The sequence below is a fragment of the Epinephelus lanceolatus genome, chromosome 23, assembly GCF_041903045.1.
Source record: "Epinephelus lanceolatus isolate andai-2023 chromosome 23, ASM4190304v1, whole genome shotgun sequence".
Lineage (NCBI taxonomy): Eukaryota > Metazoa > Chordata > Actinopteri > Perciformes > Serranidae > Epinephelus > Epinephelus lanceolatus.
In genome coordinates, this window is record NC_135756.1 from 11,606,456 (window position 1) to 11,631,856 (window position 25,401).

The 25,401-nt window shown below is 40.2% G+C and overlaps 2 protein-coding genes across 2 annotated transcripts; both read right to left on the reverse strand.

Annotated features, from left to right (window-relative positions):
- Positions 1-1,875: 1,875 nt before the first annotated feature.
- On the reverse strand, positions 1,876-7,204 carry fgf23 (fibroblast growth factor 23). Its single transcript, XM_033614511.2, has 3 exons — positions 4,925-7,204; positions 4,732-4,835; positions 1,876-3,672 (listed from the first exon to the last, which is right to left on the reverse strand). The coding sequence occupies exons 1-3, from the start codon at positions 5,157-5,159 to the stop codon at positions 3,226-3,228; spliced, it is 786 nt and encodes a 261-aa protein (XP_033470402.1). The 5' UTR covers positions 5,160-7,204; the 3' UTR covers positions 1,876-3,225.
- Positions 7,205-11,683: 4,479 nt separating this feature from the next.
- LOC117249536 (fibroblast growth factor 6-like) lies at positions 11,684-23,474 on the reverse strand. The gene is made up of 3 exons (XM_033615256.2): positions 22,433-23,474; positions 21,780-21,883; positions 11,684-16,627 (listed from the first exon to the last, which is right to left on the reverse strand). The coding sequence occupies exons 1-3, from the start codon at positions 22,773-22,775 to the stop codon at positions 16,451-16,453; spliced, it is 624 nt and encodes a 207-aa protein (XP_033471147.1). The 5' UTR covers positions 22,776-23,474; the 3' UTR covers positions 11,684-16,450.
- Between the last annotated feature and the right edge of the window lie 1,927 nt (positions 23,475-25,401).

Genomic DNA, 25,401 nt, shown 5'->3' on the forward strand with positions numbered 1-25,401 from the left:
ACATACTATACTATGACTTTGTTCGACATACTATACTATGTTGTGTTTTTTTGACATACTATACTATGTCGTGTTTTTTGGACATACTATACTATGAAGTTTTTTTTTCAGTTTTTTTGACATACTATGAATTTTTTTTTAAAAGTTTTTTCGACATACTATACTATGATGTTTGTATCAGTTTCTTCGACTTACTATACTATGACTTTTTTTTCCGATTTTTTTTGACACACTATACTATGTGGGGCGTTTTTTTTTTCCAGTTTTTTCCACAAACTTTGCTGTGCCTTTTTTCGACATACTATACTATATCGTTTTTTCAAAATACTATACTATGACGTTTTTATCTGTTTTTTCAACATACTATACTATACTATGACTTTGTTCTACATACTACACTATGTGGTTTTCATCAGTTTTTTGACATGCTATACTATGACATTTTTATCTTTTTTTTTTACATACTATACTATGACGTTTTTATCAGTTTTTTCGACATGCCATATTATGACTTCTTTCGACATACTATACTATGACGTTTTTTGTAGTTTTTTCACCATACTATATTATGATGGGGGGGGTTTGGCATACTATATTATGACTTTTTTTGACATACTGCACTATCAAGTTTTTTTTCAGTTTTTTCGACATAGTATACTATGAAGTTTTTAGCAGTTTCTTTTCAACATACTATACTCAGACTTTTTTTTGACATATTATACTTTGATGTTTTTAACAGCTTTTTCAAAAATACTGACTATACTATTACTTTTTTCGACAAACTATATACTATGACGTCTTTATACATTTTTATAAGATACTATAGTATGACATTTTTATGATTTTTCTTTACACATGATACAATTACTTTTTTCGTGATTTTTTTTAATGCTATGCTGTGACTTCTTTTATTATATTTTTATGATATACTATACTTTGACATTTTTACGAAATACTTTCCTATGACTTTTTGTATGACATTCCTATGCTATGATTGTGGTCATGATAGAATTTTGACATACTATACTATGACTTTTTTTAAATGATTTTTTATGACGTCTTAACTTCATATGACGTTTTGATCATATACTATGCTATGACATTTTTAAGGCATACAATGAAGTGCTATTAATAATTACCTTGATACCTCGCAAGGAAGGCTTACTGAAGGCGTCAGTCAAGGCGTCATTGCAAAGGCTAAATTTAAATCAGCTGGTTTGCTGTTTTAGCCTTCAAACATATTTGTGCTTAAAATGGACATACTGTGTCCATTTCTTCCACCATTTTTGAAATTGTTGGGAGGAATTGAAGACAGAACCTTTTCAATGACACACTTCCACTCTCTAAAGACTGTTCCTTTCTGTTTTCTCTGAATGCTAGGAAGGAGTCTCGCCTAGCCTCTGTGGGAACTGACTTGGACAAACCCATCCTACCAAGGAAGCATCCTTTACTTTTAGACGCACCCAGTTTTTTGGCTAAGAGTTGAAGCTTCCTGAAATATCTGCTGTTTGTCTGAAAACTGCAACAACGGAAACGTATTTCCCAAGATGTTGAACTAACAGGTCAAAGGTTAATGGATGACCATTTTAACAGTTAGCTAAAGTACAACAGGAACTGAGTGTATTTTTAGAGTGAAGTGACTCAGCTGCAGCTCATGTACCTGTTTGCTAATTAAGCAGAAGAGGTGTGATGGTGCAGGAAATTCAGCTGTAATGAGTGGAACTGCTCAGTAACTGGGTCAATGTTAAACCTCCTTACTCATTCATGACTTCCTCTTAGACGGCATGTTTGTACCAAATTAGCACACAGAGAACACCAAAGTTTAAAGAAACTCACAGCAATATAAGTTCGCATAAGTGACACAACACCAGACATGTTTCCTTTATAGTTTATTTTGTCCCAAACACTTCATCCACAGCTCCGACTCATACATTCAAAGACAAACCATGTTTTCTTATATGTACATTTAACTGTAAAGCATCCTCATAAATACCATAAATAACAACAAAGGAATGGAATTAAATAAATAAATACTCTTTGGGACTGGTTTTAGTGTTTGCTGGTGGTGCCCAGCACCTGTAAAATCACATAGCGAAAGTTCAGATTTGTTGTCAAGATTACTGCTCCGTAAAGGCTGTTTACCCTGTAGTTATATTCATTCAAGTCACGAGGTCGGAAGATTGTACAAATACAGACACATTAATATAACAGAATACTGTAACTGTAGTGATCTGTAGTTTACAAGTTTTGGGTTTTTTGGTTTTAGGTTCAAAATCTAACAATAAAACAAACATCAAACATCCAACTCAGTAAACGCAGGACTCTAAAATACAGGCAAAGCCTAACCTTAACTCTACTAAATGCAACTCTTAAGTATATTCATGTATATATTTTTGATTTAAAATCATGTCTGCCTAGATTCACATCAACAGACAGGGCCTTCAGTCCTCCAGATGTAGGCTAAGTTCGGCTCCTGTCTTGAGATAATGTCACTTTGAAATGTGGGTTTCTCAGACCAGCTGTAAAAACCTCAATGAGAGGAAACCACCAACAAAAGGTACACATGCTGACTTCTCCTCAGTGTTTGGTTAATTAGTTTCTAAGGCTTTGTTTGCTTTAGCAATTGCATCCTCTCTAAAATTAATCATGTAGCTCTTCAGGGAGACCAAACATGAATAATTCAATCAATTTTTATGGCCATTTCTCATCAGAGCTATAACTCAGTGTGAAAGAGAGCCAACTAATTGTAATGGATGGGGGTGGGAAATGGATTTGGATCACTCATCTTGGCACAAAGCTAAGATTTTCTTTTTCAGTAATCTGTTTCTGATGGGGGAAGAGTCAGATGTAAATTCAAAGTCCTTTTTTAAGCTCAATTTATCACCAAAACTTCTTGTGAATGTAAAAAAAAATACTCATTATATTGATGAGATAATTCACACACATGCCTTATTGATTTAAGTTGTTAAATCTGCAGTGATGTCAGAGAATTAGGAATAAATTGTGCAAAAGGGGGCTGCAAGTCAAGTCTAATATTTTGCGTCAAAACTGCTTTTCTGAGTGAGTGATGACTCAGATATTTAGTCAAAATGAAAAAGAAGGAACATCCTGAATTTCCTTTTCAAAATAAAGTCTGATGCGTTTTGTTCTCTGGCATGATGACAAACTACAAGGTCAAACTTTGACTCACTTTAGTAAATCAATCCGGATCAGTCACCACTAAGATCACCCCATGGTCCCGGTGCTCCGGGGGCTGCCCGAGTTAGAGGAGTGCACGTTCCAGGGGTCGTGGGTGGACGGAGCCAGCGGCGTCTCCCGGGACACGTTGCGCCCGTCGTCCCCTGCCTCCACCTCCACCTCCAGATCGGCGTCGTCCTCCGGCACGGCCCGAGAGTCCGAGCCCTCCTCGGTCTGACCCATGTAGACGCTGTGCGGGTCGGAGGGATCCACCAGCTGATTCCTCTTCTCCCTGTGCAGCAGGAGGCGCTCCAGCGGCACCGTGTTCTTCTTGGGCAGGAAGAGGGAGGTCTGCGGCAGGTTCTGGCCCGCGGTGAACACCTGCCGGGAGCCCTCCAGGTTGAAGAGGATGCCGGTCCGGCTGGAGTAGTACACGTCCCGGTTGTTCTCCAGGAGTCTGTGGTTGAACAGACAGTCGTCCCTGAGGCAGATGGGCTGGAGGACAGAAGGAGAGAGGCGAGAAAATAAAATATAGTGAAGGAATATCAAGATGCAAGATAATAAACAGCAGTTTGTTGGTTAGAAAAACTTTTATTTGCATCAGGATACTGGTGAAATCATCTTAAAATAGGCTGCTGCACTGAATGTGCCCAACTTAAGTAAAAAGCTTTTATTTTCTTTCAAATTATATAACTAAATAACAACAAATATCATTTTCCATATTGGTAGGCTTTATGAAGTAGATCTGATAACAATTTTACAAACAAGAATAGAATTTTGCGCATTAGATTGGGGTTGAGATTAGTGCAGTTTTATTTTCTAGATATGATCTGAGTACAGAAACTTGCAAAAGTGTTCACCCCCTGGTGTTTTCCTATTTTGTTGCGTCACAACCTGGAATTTAAATGGATTTTTTATGGACATCCACAATATAATCAAAATTGATGAAGTGAAATAAACAAAATAAAAAAATAAATAAATAAAACTTGCTTAAAAAAACCCCTGAAAATAAACTTAAATGTGGTGTGTATCCTTACGTACCCCTGTGCCCCTGTATCTGTCTTGGTTCGGTACATAAACTTTTTTTTTAATTATTTCAAGGAACTACTCGATTATTAACAAATGAAACTTCTTCTAACGTCGGGACTATAAGCGGGTTGTTAACTTTATATGAATGGTATCATGAAAAATGGATCAAATGAATAAATTCAGGCGTAAAAAGCCAAAGTTACAGAAAATTCTGCGCGTAAAACGATGCGTATACCCTCACCATGGTGTTAAATATGACCACAAAGTTGAGCGTTTTGACCAATTTAGATAACATTAACATTTAGATGAAGAGAGTTGATAAATTTAGAAGATATGCTACAGTTGCAGTAGCTTAAATTTGTGCGTAAAACTTCTAGAAAGCGATTTGTGAATAAAATAAAATAAAAAATAATGCGTAAAACCAGTGTGCCAAATCAAAGGAACTCAAAATTAAAACGTCATTACAGCGGACTGATTTTATTAATAACGACAATCAACTTGAACAGAAGATAAACACTGTCTTACAGAGCTGAATGGGTTGCCCTCCAAATCCATACAGAGGTAACGGCTACTTTTGACCCCGAGGATGGCGACACGCTCCCTTGTTTCAGCTTTCAGTAAAATCACACCTGCAGAGGGAGAAAAAGCGATGAGCATGAATGTGTTTAAAGACAGGACTTCATATTAAACACGTGTTAAAAAAACAAAAACAACTTACTATATGAACTCCTGACTGTGGTTCTGCGCACTGTGCCATCTAATCTGATCTCCAAGTAGAAGTTGTTGAGGTCTGTGGATGTCTGCAGGTGGACGTATCTCCTCGGGTTCCCCCAGTTGGATCCCACAAGCGGTGACGGATTCGGGACTGATTCCCCGAGATGAAACCCCTGGAGCACGGCGAGTAGAAGCGCCAGCACAGTGTCCCTCACCCCCAATCTCCTGTTGACGTCCATCCTGAGGCAAACCGGTGCTTTCTACTGCGAGCTGCTGGAAGTGTTCAGATGCTCTGATGTCCCAAAGTTTGGAGACAGTTCCTATTTAAAGCCTCCTGAGTGCCACTCCTGCTCACATCCTTTGCGTAAAAAAAAGAAACTCGCCCCCAAAGCAGATGTGCGGGTTTGTTGCAGCGGAAGGGCCACTTCCACCTCTGTCTGTTTATCCTGATGCTCTTGGTCAGACTGGACTCTTATTTTTGGTCTTGACTCATCCACCTTAAACATTATTCTAAGACTATTTCCTAATGGTCCAAAGGCCACTGGGTCTGTTTTTTTGTTTTGTTTAGAACATGGTGCACTGAGCAGCATAAAGAAGAAAGTCAGAAAAAGAAAGGACATACATCCAGAATTGTTTTTTTTAAAAAAAAGAAATGATTTATTAATTAAATCAGGGATGTAATATTTTCTTAGTTATGTTTGACTTAAGTTGAATTGCGCAAACTCCAGGTTTCTTAAAGATTAATAAATTCATTAACATATAATTAAGCGTCATATTATTTTTTCATAGTTTTATTAATCTGTCTGAAAGTTAAGTCACAGTTTGAAGTTCAGTTTGCTGCTGTTACGCACCTGCCCAACGCAACAGTTTCACCATTTCACCAGCAGAGGGAGCCAGTGCCTTATGTAGCGCAGTGTCACTGGGAGACTCTGGGATGTTAACATTTGACTGGCTGAACTATTTATGGATGCTTCAGTTTTAGCAAAGGATACATTCAACTGAATATCAGTTTATATAAGAACACTCCTAAAAACTGTGTTTGAGAAAAACTGTTCAACAGCTCCTCTTAAAAATAAATACATAACCAAATAAATGAATAAAATGTAACTATGTAAAGAAGTTTTAATGGTTCCACCTGGAGCAGCTGCAGCAGTAAAATGCTGCTCACACATTGATGCATCAGTGTTAACAATCTAACATGGTTTATCAGTTACAGAGCGAGTACCTTAAAGGGACAGTTCATGTCAAAATCAAAAAAACATATTTTTCCCTTTAATGCTAGGGTCCATTCCAAAAAGCAGGTTTAGCAAACTCTAAGGGTGTTTTCAGACCTAGAGTTGTCTTGCTTGCCTAGAGTTGGTTCATGTTCTCACGGCAGCATTTACAAGCGGACCAGATCAAATGCCTTGTGTGAGAAAGCTGCTCTTGATTGGTCAGAATTTCCATGTGGAAAAAATCCAGGAAGTAAACAAAACACTGAAGAAGAGTACACTTACAAGATAAATGTGACACTTTCTAATGTCACAATGGAGGGACAACTACGCAGGTTGATTTTAGCGCTGCTCATCGTGGACTATATTGCTGTCATTGTTCATTTTAGTCAAACCATACAGTTTGAAAACGAGGCACGGCTCCAACTAGAAAACAATGTTTTGATGCATTGGATGTGCTGAATGTGCATATTAAGGCAGTACAGGAGGAGGTGCACATTAATAATCCTCCAGGACTGTAACATGCTCATGTTTAACCCAAACAATGTGTCATGTGACTGCAGTTGGTTCAGATCCAGGTCGGAATACGTTCTCACCACAAACGAACCGCACCAGAGTTCCTTTGGTCAAGTTCAAGGTCTCGGTCCGGTTTTTTGGTGCATGCCTGAGTGTGATTGCTGTGTTCACACCTGCTCAAACGAACTGCACTTAGGGGACAAACAAACTTGAGTTTGATTGAAGTGAACCAAACAGGGCAGGTGTGAAAGCACCCTAAGAACTAACGATGGTACTCCTAATGCAGACCGACCGCTAGGATTAGATCTTTGTATCATTTGTCTCATATTTGATTTTTTAAAAAAAATATAAATAAATAAATATGAAGTTTGTTGTGTGTGTGTGTGTGTGTGTGTGTGTGTGTGTGTGTGTGTGTTTGGTTGCAACTAACTTTCAGGGATTTCAAATTATAAGACCAAGATAAAAGGAAAACCTAAATACTTAAGTGAACATTTAAGGAAATCTTAAGGTGAAGACTTAAAGGATAACTTCGGTATTTTTCAACCTGGGCCCTATTTCCCCATGTGTATGTGTGTGTATGATTCATAGGTACAACTAGTTCTAAAATTGGTTCAGTATTGAGGGAGGCGGATGCAACCAGGAGCCGTGAAACGAGCTATAACGGTAACGGGGGCAAATGCGTCCCGTATAAGTTTGCACATTAAAAGTGCTTTTTTTCGCCACTGACCGGTTCAGATCGCCAGTGCTATCTCTGTAAATAGCATACTAACTTAGCCTTTCCCTCACCTCTGGGCTGTGTGACGTCATTTCGCGAGAGCTTTGCTCCACTGTGTCTGTAGCTCTCTCTACTCGTGGGACAGCCATTTTCTTGAGGAAGACGTGTTTCGGGATTGGATGTCTTCTCTTCTTCGGTTGGCAGTAGTCATCTTGGGAGAAGTGAGCACTGCAGACCTGATGGTCTGCAAGGCGCAGTGTCTGGAGAGGAGTGCTAGCATCCATTTGTAGCACAACTAGCCACAACTTCAGCATCTCGCCGTCCGACAAAGGCAGCCTATGAAAGCTGTACGGGGTGTTGCGCGACATCCTGTTCTTGCAATTCGGATAAGCACAAACACGAATCATTGTTTTCAATTGATGCAGTAAAACTCTCAACTGTACTCTGGGACAACCAGCGCCACTCTGAGCGGCGCTCAGCATGGCTCCACTGTTTCCTTCAGGCAACAAGCAAAGCTCTTGCGAGATGACATCACACAGCCCAGAGGTAAGGGAAACACTTAGTATGCTATCTACAGAGATAGCACTGGCGATCTGAACCGGTCAGTGGCGAAAAAAAGCACTTTTAATGCTCAAACTTATACGAGATGCATTTGCCCCCGTTACCGTTTTAGCTTGTTTCGCAGCTCAATACTGAACCAATTTTAAAACGAGTTGTACCTATGAATCATACGCACACATACACATGGGGAAATAGGGCCCAGGTTGAAAAATACCTAAGTTATCCTTTAAGGGTGTTTAGTGTAACTGGTTTTATTTTAAGGGGAACTTAACTCAACTTAACTCTTAACTTAAGGTTTTTTGTGCATCACATGCATTTAGAATGTTGATTTTCAGTATAAAGCTAGGCACTCCGGGTGTGCTGTGATTAAGCAATATCACACTCGAGCTCATGATGTTATACTCGTATATCATCACGGCTGTGATTCGGTCATAATCACAGCCATGACGATATACGAGTACAACATCACGAGCTCGAGTGTGATATTGCTTTTATACAACAGTTAGATAATTTAAGCATTTTATTTGTCTTCCGCAAACAAAAATAGTTCCCTCAGGACTCCGCTGTCACCGTTGCTATGTAACGCAGACATGGTGCGCCAGGCACTTACTCTTTACACACATTTATCTGCACATTTCCATTAATTGTGCAGCCGGTGAAATAAGTCTCTGGTGACTGCATGGTGGACTGTCGCTTCACAGGCACAGCAAGACAGACCTGCAAGACAAAAGTTATATTTTAGGGCCCAACTCCTAATTAGAAGACTGACTTAACACATAGGCTACGTTAAAACAACATCATACCTGTGCCCACTCACCGTCATGATCTCCCTCGCTTCAAGTCCCGCATCTGACAGCTTCTGTATGGTGGAAGTCTGGTGGAAGTTTGTTTAAATACTTTTCCAGGGATGCAACACAACTGCTGACCTAACTGACACTAACTGTCAGTTTTGATTTGATTGTTGATTGAAATCAGCTGTGAGGCGGAGTGATACATACACAGTGAAATAACCGTGATGTTGTACTCCAATATCGTCACAGTTTTACTGTCTCTCGACCAATCAGATTGCGGGGCCGGAACTAACTGTTGTATAATGTAAAATATGACATCATGCACGATTTTTGAATTTTTAAAACATGCACCTACAGGGCCAAGTTGTAGGAGCTCATACTTTGAGAAAGACTTTATGAAAAAGACACTGTTGGCAAGAGAAACAAATACTGAAAACAATTTCCAACCCGGAGACAGATTGAGAAGAGATGGCAGGAAACATGGATCAGACTAAAACTGAGGTCAAGAGGCAAAGCCAGGCTTTCTTGAAGGCGTGTGATGAGCTACAAGCCAAACTCTGTAAGCCTGGTCCCACCACCCCCACAACCACACAGGAGGCAAAGACAGAGTCCCCCACAAAGCCAGAGGGTGAGTCTCCAGGATGTCTACCTATGAAGGGTGACACTCTTCATGAGCGCCTGCAGAGAATCGAGTACCTGCTCCAGCAGGAAAAACAGATGGAGCTACAGGCACAGCAAGAGCAGGCCGCCATGAAACACAAGCTCCAGGACACAGAGAAGGAGCTGGAGGAAGAGCGCCGTTTGAGAGTCAAGTGTGAGAAGCTGACAGACACATCAGGAAGAAGAAAAGCAGAGTGACCTAATGAACGAACTGGTGAAAGTCAGTGCTGAACTCAAAGCGATCCTCTCCAAAGACATGACGCTGATTGAGAGGCTAGGAGCTAAAAATAAAGACCTGGAGCGTGAGAGGTTGGAGATGAGATTCCTGCACAAACAACAACAAGAGGAGAATGCAGCTCGGCTAGATGACTTGAGGAAGCAGCTGCAGGAGAAGACCAGTGAGTTAGCCTCCCAATCAAAGTCAGAGGAGAAGACCAGTCAGGACCTCCAGAAGAAGTGTGAGGCTCTGCAACAAATGATGGACGAAACTGTCATCGAGCCAGTCCTGGAGGACCCTCAACCGAGGAAGAGAGCTGCCAGCATTGAAGAGGCTCCAGATGCTCCAGAGGCTTCGGATGCTCTGGATGCATTTCTGCGTCCAGTGTAAACCCGGCGTTACGGTAAACGCCACTGGGGGGCACAGTGCAAAATAAAGAAAAAACAAGATGAAACTTGCAAATCATTTTCAAATTTTCTCAAAAATATCATATCTTTTTGGGGGTTGGGGTGTTGGGGAAGCTTGCCTAGGGTGCTGAATGTGCTCGGTCTGGCACTGGTCTTAAGTTTGATCACTCTACTTCACGCAGCCCCTTTGCAATAATTAATACTCTGTGGTTTTATGCAACGGGACCTTACCTCATTACCTCAGTGAAAGATGGCGAGGTGGTTCATGTCCACAGGGTAACAGTGTGTCGCGTCATTCTCCGAGCTTCAAACCTGTCTGCTGAATACTGGTCCAAAAGAATACATTTTGATGATAACAGTTCCAGGTACTTTTATTATGGTAAGATGCAGAATGCTGGAGTATTTTACACTGTGAGACTTTCGCTTCGTCTATGGGTGAATCCCGGCTTCCATAGGCAATAAAGCCTGAATATTTTGACCAATCAAATTCCACTGATGTTCTATTTGAGTGGTTTTCAATTTGAATTCTTATATCTTATATTTAAGCAACCTGACTCTATTTTTTGTAATTCTGAAACTTGAATGTTTTTGGGATCTGAATTTGTGAACACTGAAAAAATATATAAATAAATAAATAAATAAATAAAATTTAGAAGGCGAAGCTTTTGATTTACTAGTCCATCTACGTCCCAATCCTCACCTATGGTCATGACCTCTGGGTAGTGACCGAAAGAATGAGATCACAGATACAAGCCGCCGAAATTACTTTCCTCTGTGGGGTGTCTGGGCTCAGCCTAAGGGAGTGATCACACAGAAACGAGACGCTAGAGACGCGGACGCTTCAAAGACGCTTGAAACGCTGGAAGCGCTTTTTCAATGCGTGCTAGCTACTGGCGTCTGACACTCAAAAAAGTTGAAAATATTTTAACTTTTCAGCGTCTATGCGCGTCTAAAAAGAAGCGTCTACAAAAACGGCAATCTAAAAAGACGCTGGAAAAATGCCCGTCTAAAAAGATGCTTGAACGCCGGTCAGATGCGCCGTATCATAGGAAAACAATTGTTTTACTGGCGTTGCGTTTCTAGCATTTCATCTCAGTGTGATCGCTCCCTAAGAGATAGAGTAAGGAGCTCGGACATCTGGTGGGAGCTCGGAGAAGAGCCGCTGCTCCTTCGTGTCGCAAGGGGTCAGTTGAGGTGATTTGGACATCTGATCAGGATGCCTCCTGCTGGAGGTGTTTCGAGCACGTCCCACCGGTAGGAGGCCCCGGGGCAGACCCAGAATGTGCTGGAGGGATTACATATCTCTTCTGGCCTGGGGATGCCTCGGGTCCCCCCAGGAGGAGCTGGAAAGTGTTGATGGGAAGAGGGACGTCTTGCTTGTTTATCATCTGTTTATGAGAACAAATTAATTCCATCTGCGCAGTTCCTACTTGGTGCATGTCTACAAACTGTATGGCAGCCCTGCCATCATTAGGTGAATGGAAAGAATGCAGAGCTGTGGGCCGTTTAATGTCGGCCTGTGGGTCACAATTGGCCCCCGGGCCGCACTTTGAACATGCCTGCCCAAAATCCTACACACTGGACCTTTAAGTAAAAGACCTGGGTGCTTCTTCCACCCCTGATAAACACAAAGTCCCATCAGAGTTGAGCCGATCCAGCGGAGAGAACGACACTTTACCAGCAACCAGTTAAAAAAAAAAACTTTTATTGTTATCTCAGGAATACAGTAGACTGCTGTGCACAGCACATACGTACAAAAATAAAAGAAAAAACTTTAATATCCTTACTTAGCATCGTCTGTTTTCAGAAACAAATAACTGCAGTTTGTTTCATCTCAATTTACAGTCATCAGCAAACCAAAACTAAGGCAGAGGGTGAGGTATATGAGAACAGAGATGAGAGGAATAGAGTGGATGCTCACTCCCTTTTAGACCAGGAGTTAAAGAAAATACACACAAAGCACACACCCCTTATTAAGCTAGGGGGCCAGGCATGCTAATAGTACATTAAGCATTAAAAAAAGATATTCCTCCTCTTGAATTAATTCAGATTTGATCTATGATAAGCTGTGGAAAGAAAAAAAAAAAAGACGACAGAGAAATCTGGATAAAATTTTTTGGTCAAAGCTGAAAGGTGAGCTTTTTGTTTTAGACACAGACCTTCACTCTTTTAGGGATCCAGCTCTATTTTCTGACAGAAAACGTGTGAGAAAACTGTAGTTTATGATCAAGTAAGGTGCTGTTACAGACGTCAGACATCTTTGATTGTGAGGTGGGTGAGAGAAGTGCTCGTTGCTGTGCATGCGCAAAGTTCACTCCTTCACATCTTCCTCGGCTGAAAACGCTGAAAACGTGGATCGTTTCTGTTTTGTGTGTTTTGCAACTTTAGCCAAAACCAAATGATGATTTACTCCCGGCGAGAAATGTACACCTGTGCTATTTCATGCAGCCTCATCTACAGCAGCAACAAGTCGGTTTTGTTTTTTGAAACTTTGAGCTACGCTCCAGGTAAGATTTGCATCTCGGTATCCTCGGCACTCGCACACACGCAAAAACTCCTCAGAACAAAAAGAGCAAGAGATTTATCTGTTAGAAAAATACTGTTATGAATCGATCTGTGCATCATAGACAGTTGAGCAGCAGGTGATACTGTGTCAGTATGAGATGAAAGGTGTTTGGGGTCGGGGCAGTGCCCAGCAGCAGCAGCAGCAGCAGCAGCAGAGGGCACGTCCTGAGGATGGCTGGGCTGCCGTCCTGCAGCAGGAGAGGAGAGGTGAGGCTCTGCGTGACTCGGCTCCTCGCACACTGCATTAACTCTGCAGATGTCCCCTCCCCAGAAATATTCAAAGACAAGCACTTGGGAAGGGGCGGGGACGGCATGTTGTGGAGCTGCATTTTAAAGTGGTGGGGCTCTAGAAATCCTGAACGGGGAGTACTTTGAAAAGATTCTGCAGATGGTGAAGCGAGGAACTACGAGAGCTATCTATGGTTTGTACAGATGAGCTGGAGAGCAACTCTCGAGCCATCAGTTCACTGAATTTGATTCTGTGTGTGCAGTAAATTAAGTGTTTCCTGCATGAAAAAGATACCTCAAATTCCTATTTCACGGAAACAGTAAGACCCATATAGCCGACCACCGTGGCCACTGGGGTTGGGGCCAAGGCTGGTCTGTGACTCTGACCTTGAACTAAAAAAGGCTGAAAGGAGAGGAGGAAGCTCCTGGGTTACAGCTGGAATCCCAAGGTCCCTGCCTGCGGCGGGTGAGGGGGGTAAGGGACGAGCGGAGGTGGGTGGCGAGGGGTGACAGAGCTCAAAGGAGGGGGGCCGCTCAGGTATGTGGGAGGCTGCCTGTCATCCTGGCAGATCCACATTCCTGCAGGGCGTTTGACGAACAACAAAGACAGCAGGCCGGCTCCCTCGCATGCGTCTTTCCTGGATTTAAATAGTTTGGCTTCCTGTCTAAACAAGAACGCATGGAGGCAGCGAGATTCAGGTCTTCCAGTCAACAGCTGCAGACACTGCACGGGTTGATGCACGCTGTAAGATTCTCAGAAACTAAGTGAAGCAAGAACAACGTCCTCAGATCATTTAACAAGATCTATAATGTCAGGATCAGATGATATTTCTCTGCTAAATCTTATATATATTTATTATTTTTGCACTTGATTTGAATTAGGATATTTTACTTTAATTTTACAGTTTTTGTTTGGCAGCTGCTGCTGCAAGTCATTTACCCATTTTCTCACTTTATTGAGGGTATTTTGTCAAAATAATTCAGGAAAAATCAGTAAAACAACTCTTCTGTTTAACTTTTAGTGCCATCATTTTCTTTAAGGTGTTTGATCATAATAATTTACTGAAAAAAAAAAACTGCAAATAACATTGTTTCTCTGGACAACATTTGATTTAAATTTCTGCAAGTTTAAAAATTTTGCACTTCGTTTGAATTGGAATATTTTTAATTAAATTTTAATTTTATTTGAAATTTTGGGTTTGTGTTTTGCAGTCAGTGCTCCAAGTCATTTATCCATTTTTTCACTGTATTTAGGGCGTTTTATCTTAATTATTCAGGAAAAATCTGTAAAAATAACAGTATTTTTCTGCTAAACTTTCAGTGCCATCATTTTATTACCAAGGTGATTGTAATAATTTAGGAAAAATAACAGTGTTTCACAGGACAACCTTTGATTAAAATTTCTATAACTTTATCATTTTTGCACTTAATTTGAATTAGGATATTTTAATTTTAATTTTAATATTACAGTTTTTGTTTGGCAGCTGCATGTCATTTGCCTGTTTTTTTCACTTTATTGAGGGTATTTTATCATAAATAATTCAGGAAAAATTAGTAAAATTACATTTTTTCTTTTTTAGTGCTATCATTTCATTAAAGGTGTTTGATCATAATAATTTAGCGAAAAACTGTAAAATGAGATTTTCTCAGGATGACTTTTTTAAAAATTAGGATATTTTACTTTAATTCTATGGTTTTTGTTTGCAGGCCATTTGCCCGTTTGTTTTCTTTTAAGTTGTTGTTTGTTTGTTTTTTCACAATGTGGATCACGATAAGTTGATCATGGTGAATTTTCATTATTGAGATAATTGTGAGTATCATGTCCACCAGTACACAGACAGACTGCTGGACACCCAATGACTCTACAAAAACAGACAGCATATGCACCAAACTCAAAGAATGCAGAAGATCTTAAACAAGCATTGGTGTATTTCATATCAACAGATTTGATGATTTGATTTTAAACTTTTTTAGATTGTTTGTTTTTTCTTAAATGAATGTTGACTAAAAAAAAGATGCAAGTCCTGTCAGTGATGCAGTAAAAAATATTTGTTCCTTTAAATGTAAGGTAAAGTGGTTCCAGCATGTTTTAGTGCTATTTTAGGAGTTTTAAGCATTATCGGGATGATACTGAAATTATTTTGGGCAGGATGACCACGACATGAAATGTTCATATTGTCCCATGCCTTATATGGATCAACATGATAGTAATGAGTGTACAAAGCATGGTAGATGCTCAGCTTATTATATTAAAAAAGTGCTTCTAAGCCCTGTTTACCCTCCAAATTCATAAAATGAAGCTTAAAAAAATCAAGTGATATTTCTTATAGCGTGCATGCAGTCAACCAGCTGCACTGTCCTTGAGTCCTTCGGGAGAACGTGATTGACTCCTCCATAATTGCATTAAAACTATCTGCCTCCAGCTCCCAACACCTCGCTGCCACTGCAGTGCTGCTGCAGAGCACACACACAAATGGGGGGGGAAATGGCCCAGGGCGCGCACATACTCCACCAATCACACAAAGACAAATTAAAAGAAACAAAAGGCGTGGGAACGATTTGTACCAAAGCATTCAGGCGCCATCATGGATGGCTAACTGTGCAACCCGAACTCTTTTTGCCTCGTTCAGGCAACTGCGACGAAGCAGCGTAAAAAGCTCCTGAAGTCTTCTTTTTACATTTGCAACTATTTACAGTGTTTTTCATTGGTTTTAATGGACAGTAGACATCATTTTCAACAGCAGCTAAAGCTTTGCACACACAGCAACCCGCCTTACTGTAGGAGCTCCGTCCAAGACAATGAGCAGGTTTCTACTGTGCACTCGCAATCTATCCCTTCAGTCGATTCTTGTGCAAGCTAGGTCCAAACAAAAATTCCCCCCATGCTCGGATAGATATGTATTCCACCCTGTTTATTAGCTGGCACAGTCATACTTATGGCCTTGTGCCACTCTCTATGGCCGACTGCTCTCTGGTCTCAACCACAGATTGTATATTACTTAATCGATCTAATTACAGAAAAGAAAATAAACCAGAGATAGTCACCCCCCCCCCCCCTCTGAGGCCCTCTCCGGAGTGTCAGCCCTATTTCTGACTCCGGCGGGTGTCTCTTACATGCAAGTTTAAGGGGGCCACAAGTGGGAACACCAAGGCACCTTTAAATCGTGCAGCAAAGGTAGTGCATTTAAGTTTCCCCCACTGCCGGACATCGATAATCGAGCAGGGAGCCATCAAGCGCTCAAAAGGTTTCAAAAGAAAATCATAAACTTAGCAGATATTTGAGCAGAAGTCCATGCATCCCTTAATCTAGTAAAGTGGTTCTTTGAGGTAATAAAAAGTATTCATTTCACTCTTTAAAAGCACAGGATATAGCTCATCCTCCATCTCAAAAAAGGAAGTGACACGTAGTTCAGTTACAGCAAGCACCAAGGTAAAGTGAGACAGGCAAAGGCTTCAACTCTCCCCGTCCATAAAAACAATAAGCAGCACAGTACATATACAAAGATAGCTATCCAAATATACATATATATATAAACAGAATAAATATTTGTGTTTTCTCTCGCAGTCCTTCGGTGTGTGTGTGTATCACGACTATGCATTTCTGTGTTACCTGGAAGAACATCCACATGTGCAAATTACTGAGTTATTGCCAGTTTCTCTCATAGTCGCGGGAGGAAGTGTGTGACGGTCATGGCGGTGGTGGCCTTGTTGCCTCTCTTTACGCGGCCATGCTTGCTGAGGGCGATGTAGAAGCCCTTGTAAACAAAAGACTCATAGGCGTTGTAGTTGTTGGGCAGCAAAGTCTCCTTGAACTTGCACTCATCCACGAAGACTCTCTAAAAACAGCGGGGAACAAAGACAGAGAGAGGGAGGGTCAATAAATCTCATCACAGACACAGAGTGAAAACAGAGCAGGAGACAAGAGGAGGTGGCAGCCTCCTGTTTCTACTCTCATTACTCACAATATATTCCCAGGTAGGCTACTAGACAACTAAATTTTTTCTACCTTATTCAAAGGAGAACTAAGTAAGCAACGATCAAATGTAAAACAATAGCTACAGCATTAGGAAACAAGGACACATTATATCTGACAGTCCAACACATTGTACTCCATAAAATCCTTATTTCTAACCATATTTGAACAAAATTTAATTAAGTTTATATCCTTTAAGACTAGAGCTGGGTATAGTACCAATAAGATACTTGACCAACACCAAAACAATACTTTATATTCCTCAAAGCAAAATATTGAATGAACATAGTTTCCTACAAAACCCATTTTAAGAAAAGAAGCTTAACTTCTTACATGTTGAATGCTGATTAAAGCAAGCTGTAAAATAATATTGCCTCAACAAAAAGCTTTAAAGCTGAAGTTGGTCATATTTTCTGAACATGAACATCCATACAGCAGTGCAGAAAGTATGTGAAAAAAATAATGTTTGGCAGAAGAACATCTAATGCCATAGCCTGACGTGCACCTCCCCAGAAATGTAACAACACGACGCAGTGACACAGACCTCCTGTCTATGTTTGTAAGCTGAAACCATTTCCCTCAGTGGAAACAAAGCTTTAATTTACTTTAATTTCACAGATAAAAAACAAACTATAAAGACAATAAAGCCTCCACAAAATAATATTTTAAGTCTTGTGAGTGATTTATCCTGGCTTCATATGAGCAGAGGAAATCTCTGCTTGTTGCTAGGCTAATTTATACAATGTAAAATGTCATAGGCTTGTGCTAATAATGTTAGCATGTTATATTGGTGGAGAAAATGTGTCCAGATAAAGACAAGCGTTTGTCTGTGAATGCTGTGAGTTATAGTGAAGCTGATTTGTGTACTTGTGTTTGAAATTGTCTCTATTAAGCCATGTTTAATGTGTGTTTAATGTGTGTTTTGAATCAACTAAACTTTACAGCACTTCACAGAAACCTCACCGCCAACTAGTGTTTTGGAGGTGTAACTGCAGAGTGACACAGACACACCACCACACAAGTATAAATGCTCACAACCGTGCAGGCCACATGCATAGACTAAGGTATAGGCTCTGCATAGAGCTGATGCACAAGTATAAATCCCACTTAAATTGAGAAAGTTAGTCCATTCAACATGGCAGCTGGGTCACAAACTTTCTCATTTTATAGCTACACTGAAATACGTTTCTGTAAAAATCCAAGGCGAGAAAAAAGCAATGCAGTGACAAAATATTGATTCGTATTTGGTCAGCACTGCCTGGTTTGACAGTTTGACCACAGTTCATTAAGCCGTGGTGGTCATTTATGCTCAACATTAGATACGACGACGGTGACGGATGGAGCCCTCTGCCCATGCCTTCATTTCATCTGTATTTGCACATATTTCCTGAAAGCTTACAGCTACTGACAAAACGTAGCAGTACCACCAGAGATTGTGAAAGCAGTGTAGAGCAATACAAGCAAGACACGACTGTCGGAGACAACGAAGAAATTTAAATAATGGCAAAACTTATCTGTAATATAGTGAAAAGAATTCTCTATCCACATGTCAGGATGTAACGTTAAAGGCTGCATAGACCAACGCCATCTACAAGACTGCCTTTAAAAGGTACAATATTAAGACCTCTTCCACCATCGCCTCATTTTATGTTGTGTGAAACTTTTGATTCCGCCCTCTAGTGTCATCTATGGGCTGTATCTGTGCCATCATAAAGGACGCATGGAAGTATGAGGGCAGTGATGTTTACAACGTTTGAAACAGACGTATCTATTTTCGTATGTAAAGGGAGTATTAATGAGACTCCTCAGGTCTAATGGGTTGTTTTCCTAGTCGACCAATAGTCGTCATTTTGGGCCATTAGTCGACTAGTCGCCTGCATGTTTACGATATTAATGTAATTATTAAGTGATATATTTTGGGCGGGGCAACTCAATGGTTTGAGTTGAAGGTGTGAGAAAGAATAGTATCAGTAACATTGTTAACACTGTGCTACATTACAGAGAAATACAAAACCATACTAATGAACCTTCATTAATATAGGCCTATATTTTATCTACAAGTGCACGTCACACACTGAGCGAGCCGCCTGTTAATGATGCTGTGGGCTAATGGGCATGTAGCTACTTCCATGTTTCAGATGATACGTCATGTTTGTAGTCGACCAATGAAGGTGAGTTTACATATCACCTTGGGTTCGTCCTTCACCTTCTCAAAATGATCCCACACTTTGGATTTCCTGCCCAACATGTTATTAACTAGCCTGTGGAATAACCGCAGGTACCAGCCCTGGAAATTAACCTGACTCCTGTCTGACTGCTGAGCGTGGACACTTCCTGTGTCTGTCCTTTCAAATTAAATTCCCACATGATCCAGTCATATAGGTTTTGATTTATTTTGACAAGGTGCAGCTCCTAATAGAGTCTCACGTTTGTTTGTTTGTTTGTTTATCCTGCGACTAAGCGACCAATGAAATCTTGCCAACTAATGCCCTTTCTGGTCGACTAATGTTTGGTCGACTATTGATTTATATTTGAAACCTTATTAGAAGTTTTTATAATAGAAACTGAGTGAGTAGATGTTGGCACTTTCAACCCTGAACGCTATCAAAGAAGTAATGAGATGTAATGGCTAATCCTACATAAAATTACATCGATCTCTTTTTAATAGAGATAAATAAATTTCTCACATAGGCTCATTCAAAACCAACAGGACAGTTACCAATCATTCAATACCTCCTTGAGTACTCTAAACACTGTATACTGTATGTTTCCTCCTATACGCAGTGCACATGGTATTTAAAACTACAATCTGATGTTCTGAGGTTAGTTCTTAAAATTCTTACTAGTTTTCTATGATACATGTTCAAAACAATCACTTAAAATGTCTTTTTACAGTAAAACATTTTGTAAGTATATTAAGGTGTTTTACAGTGTAATTTTTCAGTGCTATCTTAACACGCCTAAATAAACATATACTTTACATTTGTGATTATTACATAATAAGCATTAGACACTACGTCAGAACTGGCCTTCTTTTAAAGACAGGACATTACTCAGTTCAACGTTTGTCTTGCTGTTGGTTTTGATCATGAATGTTCACTTACTGTTTGACTGTTTGCAGATGAATGATCACTAATGTTTATTATCTGCTTTGATTAACTTAGTGAGGAATAAACATATATTTACTTGGTTATCTTTTTTTAATGATTTATGCGATTTCAATCCTTCTGTTTCATTAAATCTAAGAGGGAGAACTTTTACTCCACTACATTTATTTTAAAACAACAACAATGATGCATTATCATAGTTTAATATAAGACTTTATTGATCCTCTAGGGAATATTCACAAGCTATCCAGCGCTACATAAAGTCATTAAAATGAGCTCCACCTTTATCAGCTGCAACATTAAAGAGCATTACTGATTATAATACGATAATATAATATATATTATTGTGAAACTGGCCATTCTGCATAATGAGCACTTTTACTTCTGGTACTGTAAGTATATTTTGATGCTGATACTTTTGTACTTTTACAGTGTTTAATACTTGTAGTGGAGTACTCTCATGTTGTGGTGTAGCTGCTTTCACTCTGGTGGAACATAACTAAGTAAATTTACTAAAGTTACTGTACTTAAATACGACTTTGAGGTACTCGTACTGGAGTATTTTCAGTTTCTGCTACATTATACGTCTACTCCACTGCTAACCAGACACAGATATTGTACTTTATACTCCACAACATCTATTTTAATGACTTCAGTTACTTTGCAGATTGAGATTAATACCAAAATATAATCAACAAATAAATTATGATGCATTATTTTAGGGTTAATATAAGACTTGATTGAATTCACAAGCTACCCAGCACTATATTAAGTCATTAAAATGAGCTCCCCCCTTTATCAGCTGTAATATTAAAGTGCATCATTGATTACAATATGATAATTTATTATTGTAAAATGGGTTCTTCTGCATAATGAGCACTTTTACTTCTGGTACTGTAAGTATATTTTGATGCTGATACTTTTGTACTTTTACTTAAGTACAGTATTAAGTGCTTGTGGTGGAGTACTTTTATACTGTGGTATGGCTGCTTTTACTCTGGTGGAACATAACCAAGTACATTTACTCGAGTACTGTGTTTAAGTACAATTTAAGGCACTCGTACTGAAGTATTTTCATTTTGTGCTACTTCATACGTCTACTGCACTATGATTTAGGGGCAAATATTGTACGTTTTACTCCACTGCATTTATTTTAATGACTTTGGTGACTTTGCAGATTGAGATCAATAACAAAATAGAATTAAGAAAATAAATTATGATGCATGATTGTAGGTTAATATAAGACTTTACTGATACTCTGAGCTATCTAGCAGTAAATAAAGTCATTATATATTACTGTGAAACAAGCACTTTTACCTTTGGTACTTAAAATACATTCTGATGCTGATACTTTAGTACTTATCTAATAGTTGTAATGGCATACTTTTACATTGTGGTATAGCTGCTTTCACTCTGGTGGAACATAATTAACTACATTTATTTAAGTACTGTACTTAAGTATAATTTTGAGGTACTTGTATGTAAAAGCAGAGTGACCAGGCAGTATATAACGTCCTTAAAATGAGCTGCACCTGCAACATTAAAGCGCTTTAATATATATATATATATATATATATATTATTGTGAAAGGGGCCATTCTTCATAATGAGCACTTTTACTTTTTGTACTTAAGTATATTCTGATGCTGACACTTTGAAATAAAAATCTGAATGCAGGACTTTGACTTGTAACAGAGTATTTTTACACTGTGGTATTAGTAAAAGATCTCTGCCCCTGACACACAAACTCCCCCATCATCATCAGAGCATATTAATAACACAACAGCGCTCATAAAGCCACGGATGCAGCAGCTACACGAACTCATCTTACACTGAGCAGGATGTGTGTGCGTGCCTGTGTGTGTGTGTGTGTATGTGCCTGTGTGTGTGGAGTTGCGCACAAACGTACCGTTCCGTATAACCTTCCCCTGCTGTTCATTGCGACAAACAGCTCACTCCTCACCCCGAACATGCTGATCACTCCTCGGTCCACGGCGGAGATCTCTATCAGACCTAAAGGAGACACAGTGTTAGGACAGGACAGCAGCATAGACAGTGTCACACTGCGACGGGGGGGGGGGGGGGGGCAACACAAAGTCGAGTAACTGGCCTCTGCAGCAGTGATGGGTGTAACCTTGCAGGTGCATTGCGACTGGATGATGCTCTCTCTGCTCAATCAGCCCTTTGGATTAATCACCTATATGCAGTTTAAACATGATGTGAGTGTAGTTTACAGGGTGCTGAGTGGGTCTCTGTGTGTGTGTGTGTGTGTGTGTGAGTGTGAGACTGTGTGCGTGCTGCTGCAGCGGGACGCAGGGTAAAAATAAGTTAGCGTCTAAACTGGGTCCAAGCATTCATGTCATGTTTTTGGCTTGGGAGGATATTTCGCACTGCAGGATGTAAGGGCTCAGTACACTGTTTTTGCTTTCGGAAACTTTCAACCATGCCGACGCGTCTTATTAAATATCATGCAAAGACAAGTGACCCGCTCTAACTTTCACACAGCCTGCGCATAGGGTTACACTCTTTTTCGGCTCCAGCGCGTCGCCGGATGCAACTCACTGTATTGGTTCTCATTGTGTGCACCGCTTATCCTGCCATCCGGGAGCACCTGCAGGTGAAACCCAATGCCCACGTTGCAGTACAGTCGCCGCACTCTTTTGATGCCCTGCAAATAGTCACTCTCCCAGTTCAGCTCCGATTTCCCCCCGTTTATACCCAGATAGGAGCGGGAGAAGAGCGTCTCCCACTTCTTCTCCAACAAAGTCGCATTAGTCCTGCTCGGAATCGGATAAGATGAAACGATCCCCCAGAGAGAAGTCCACAGTACAAGAAGTGCTGCCAGCGTCCAGTGCGTCCTGGCCCCGTTGGACATACTGTAGAGGCACCTCTGCGCAACGGCCATCCAGTTTACCTTCGGGGCACGTGGTCAAAGTTACCTGCCCTAAAAATGCAACTCTTCTTATTTTTTGTCCTTTGGCATGGTGGTGGTAAAGGCTTGTTTTGGGATCAAGGCAGATCAGGGCCCCATAGCCCGAGATCTGAGTAGGAGGAGAGGGACAGAGCGCGTCGGAGCTTGAATTGGTGCCGGTGGCGATGATCATCTTTCGCCGCTCCGCGCCTCTGGACAGGCAACGCTGGTCGTGGAGGGGACACACCACTCACCGCAAAACCAGCTCACCTTGCCCCCCGACACTCACATCCTAAAATGACATCACTGTGACTTCACCGCTGCTCCCCCCATCAAAAGGAGGAGGAGGAGGAGGAGAGGGAGAGAGAGAGAGAGAGAGAGAGAGAGAGAAAGAGAGAGAGAGAGTTACAAGACCCCAGCAGCAGCAGCAGCAGATCTGATAGGAATGATGGGGGGGGTGCTGCACCTTCACATCGGCTTCGGCTCAGACAAGTCACAGACAATATGAAGGCGCATTTCCTGTGGTGCTTTTCAAAATAAAAATCAGTGTGGCTGTGTTCCAACTCTCAGAAGGATCAAATGATTCTCTGCATCATCAGTCTCCAAACCTAAATAAATAAACATGTAAAGAAAAGCCTGAATAAAGGATTTCATACACAGTGAACGGTTTGATGAGTAAGAAAATGATATAAAATCATCCGCTTTGACCTCCACAATTTGAAGTTTAATTTGTCATTACCCAGGTAGGGGTTTAACGATTCATTGATCTGGATCGATATATCCATTCAATGATCAACAATCCAATATCATCCATACAAAGCGAAAACATCGATCCATATTGTCATCTTAGGATATGCTTTTATTTTGAAAAGGCAGAAGGCAAGCAGCCAAGAGAAAGACGACTTGGGAATAAATCTGCAGAGTGGAATTAATTTGGACAAGTACGAGTCAACAGACAGGTCACATTACAAGATAAAACACGACATACCTGCCTGGATAAGCATCTCACTCCACTGAGTCTCACTCAGTTTAAAGTAAACTTTGCTGCACTTAAGCAGTTACTATTATTTACATTATTTATATGTTGTTTTTATCTTTTATGGCCAAAAGCAAGAAAGAAAGGGGTGGCAGCTTCTTCTGTAACCGACTGTGTTATATGAGCATTTAATATTGTCTCATATCGATTGCAGGCCCCTAAATCGCATTGAATGAAAATTGTATTGTGGCAGACTTTGCAATATTTGCAAACATTGTATTGTTGTCTAAAGAATCATTATAACATCACATCATGATGAAACTGGTGATTTACACCCCTACAATCAAAGAAAAATGGAGCAATTCAATTAACTTCAATAGAAAGGTCAAAGTTCAATGGAAAGTGCCGGACTTAGCCAATGAGATATCAACACAATCAAACAACTTAGTTACAACACGCTCTCATCCCAACTCGTCAAATACCACCACGCTGTCAGAAGCCCTACAAAAGACGTCCTGCATCTGTTTTGGATGTTCAGGGATGGTGTGTCAAGTTACACTTGTTACATGCATTGTGTCTTTTCAAAGTAAACTTCCATTTTCACAGGAAATGTACAGTTTCCATTCGTTATATGCATAGTCTTTTTAAAAATAAACTTACAAAGGAGGTAAAACACTTTGTTTTAGCACACTACGCTGTTATTAAAATAACGATTTACTTTTCACAAGGGATGCCAAAGTGAAACCCGGGATATTTTTAATGAGACACTAGGACATTTTTGGTTGGGTTTGTGGCAACAAAACAGTGTATTTTAAGTAGATGTCAGGTCATTTCCTGTTGTATTTGTGGCAACAAAATCAGGTGTTTTTAAAAAGACATTTCCAGCTGTGTATTTGGCAACAAAACCGGGTATTTTTAAGGAGACGTCGAGATATTTCCAGCTGCATTTGTTGCAACAAAACCAGGTATTATTAACGAGACGTTGGGACCTTTCCAGCTGTGTTTGTGGCAACAAAACCAAAATTTTTAACAAGACAATTCCATCTGTCTTTTTGGCAACAAAACTGGGTATTGTTAAAGAAACGTTAGGACATTTTCAGCCACGTTTGTGGTGACAAAACCAGGTATTTGTAATGAGATATCAGGACATTTACAGCTGTGGAAAACATAATGTTTTCCTAAACCTAACCAGGTGATTTTCTTGCGTAAATATAAGTACACATTAGCCATGTTAAGATAACACTGTCGCAAGATAAACTGAAATCATGAAGTGTAAAGTTTCAATATTTTTGCTTTAAACTAAATGCACAAATATAACATACCAATAATACACAGAAATGTACAATGGCAAAAGATTTCTTCTGGCAAATAGGTTGGTATTTTCTCATGAATGTCATTTTGATATCACAAAATGTATGAACAACATAGATTATAAATCTCATCTGAGAGAAATTCAGGGTTGCAAGACCCTAATACCCCCCCCCCCCCCCAAGCTGTGGTATTCTGTGCTTTTATTTTGAAGGTAATCTAACCTATTTTCTCCGTCTTCCTGTGGCTAAATGCGGCTGACCTGACACAGCTCTTCCTCACATGGGAGACCTGCAGGAAGGGAGGGTGTGTGTGAGTCTGTGAGACTTTCATTGG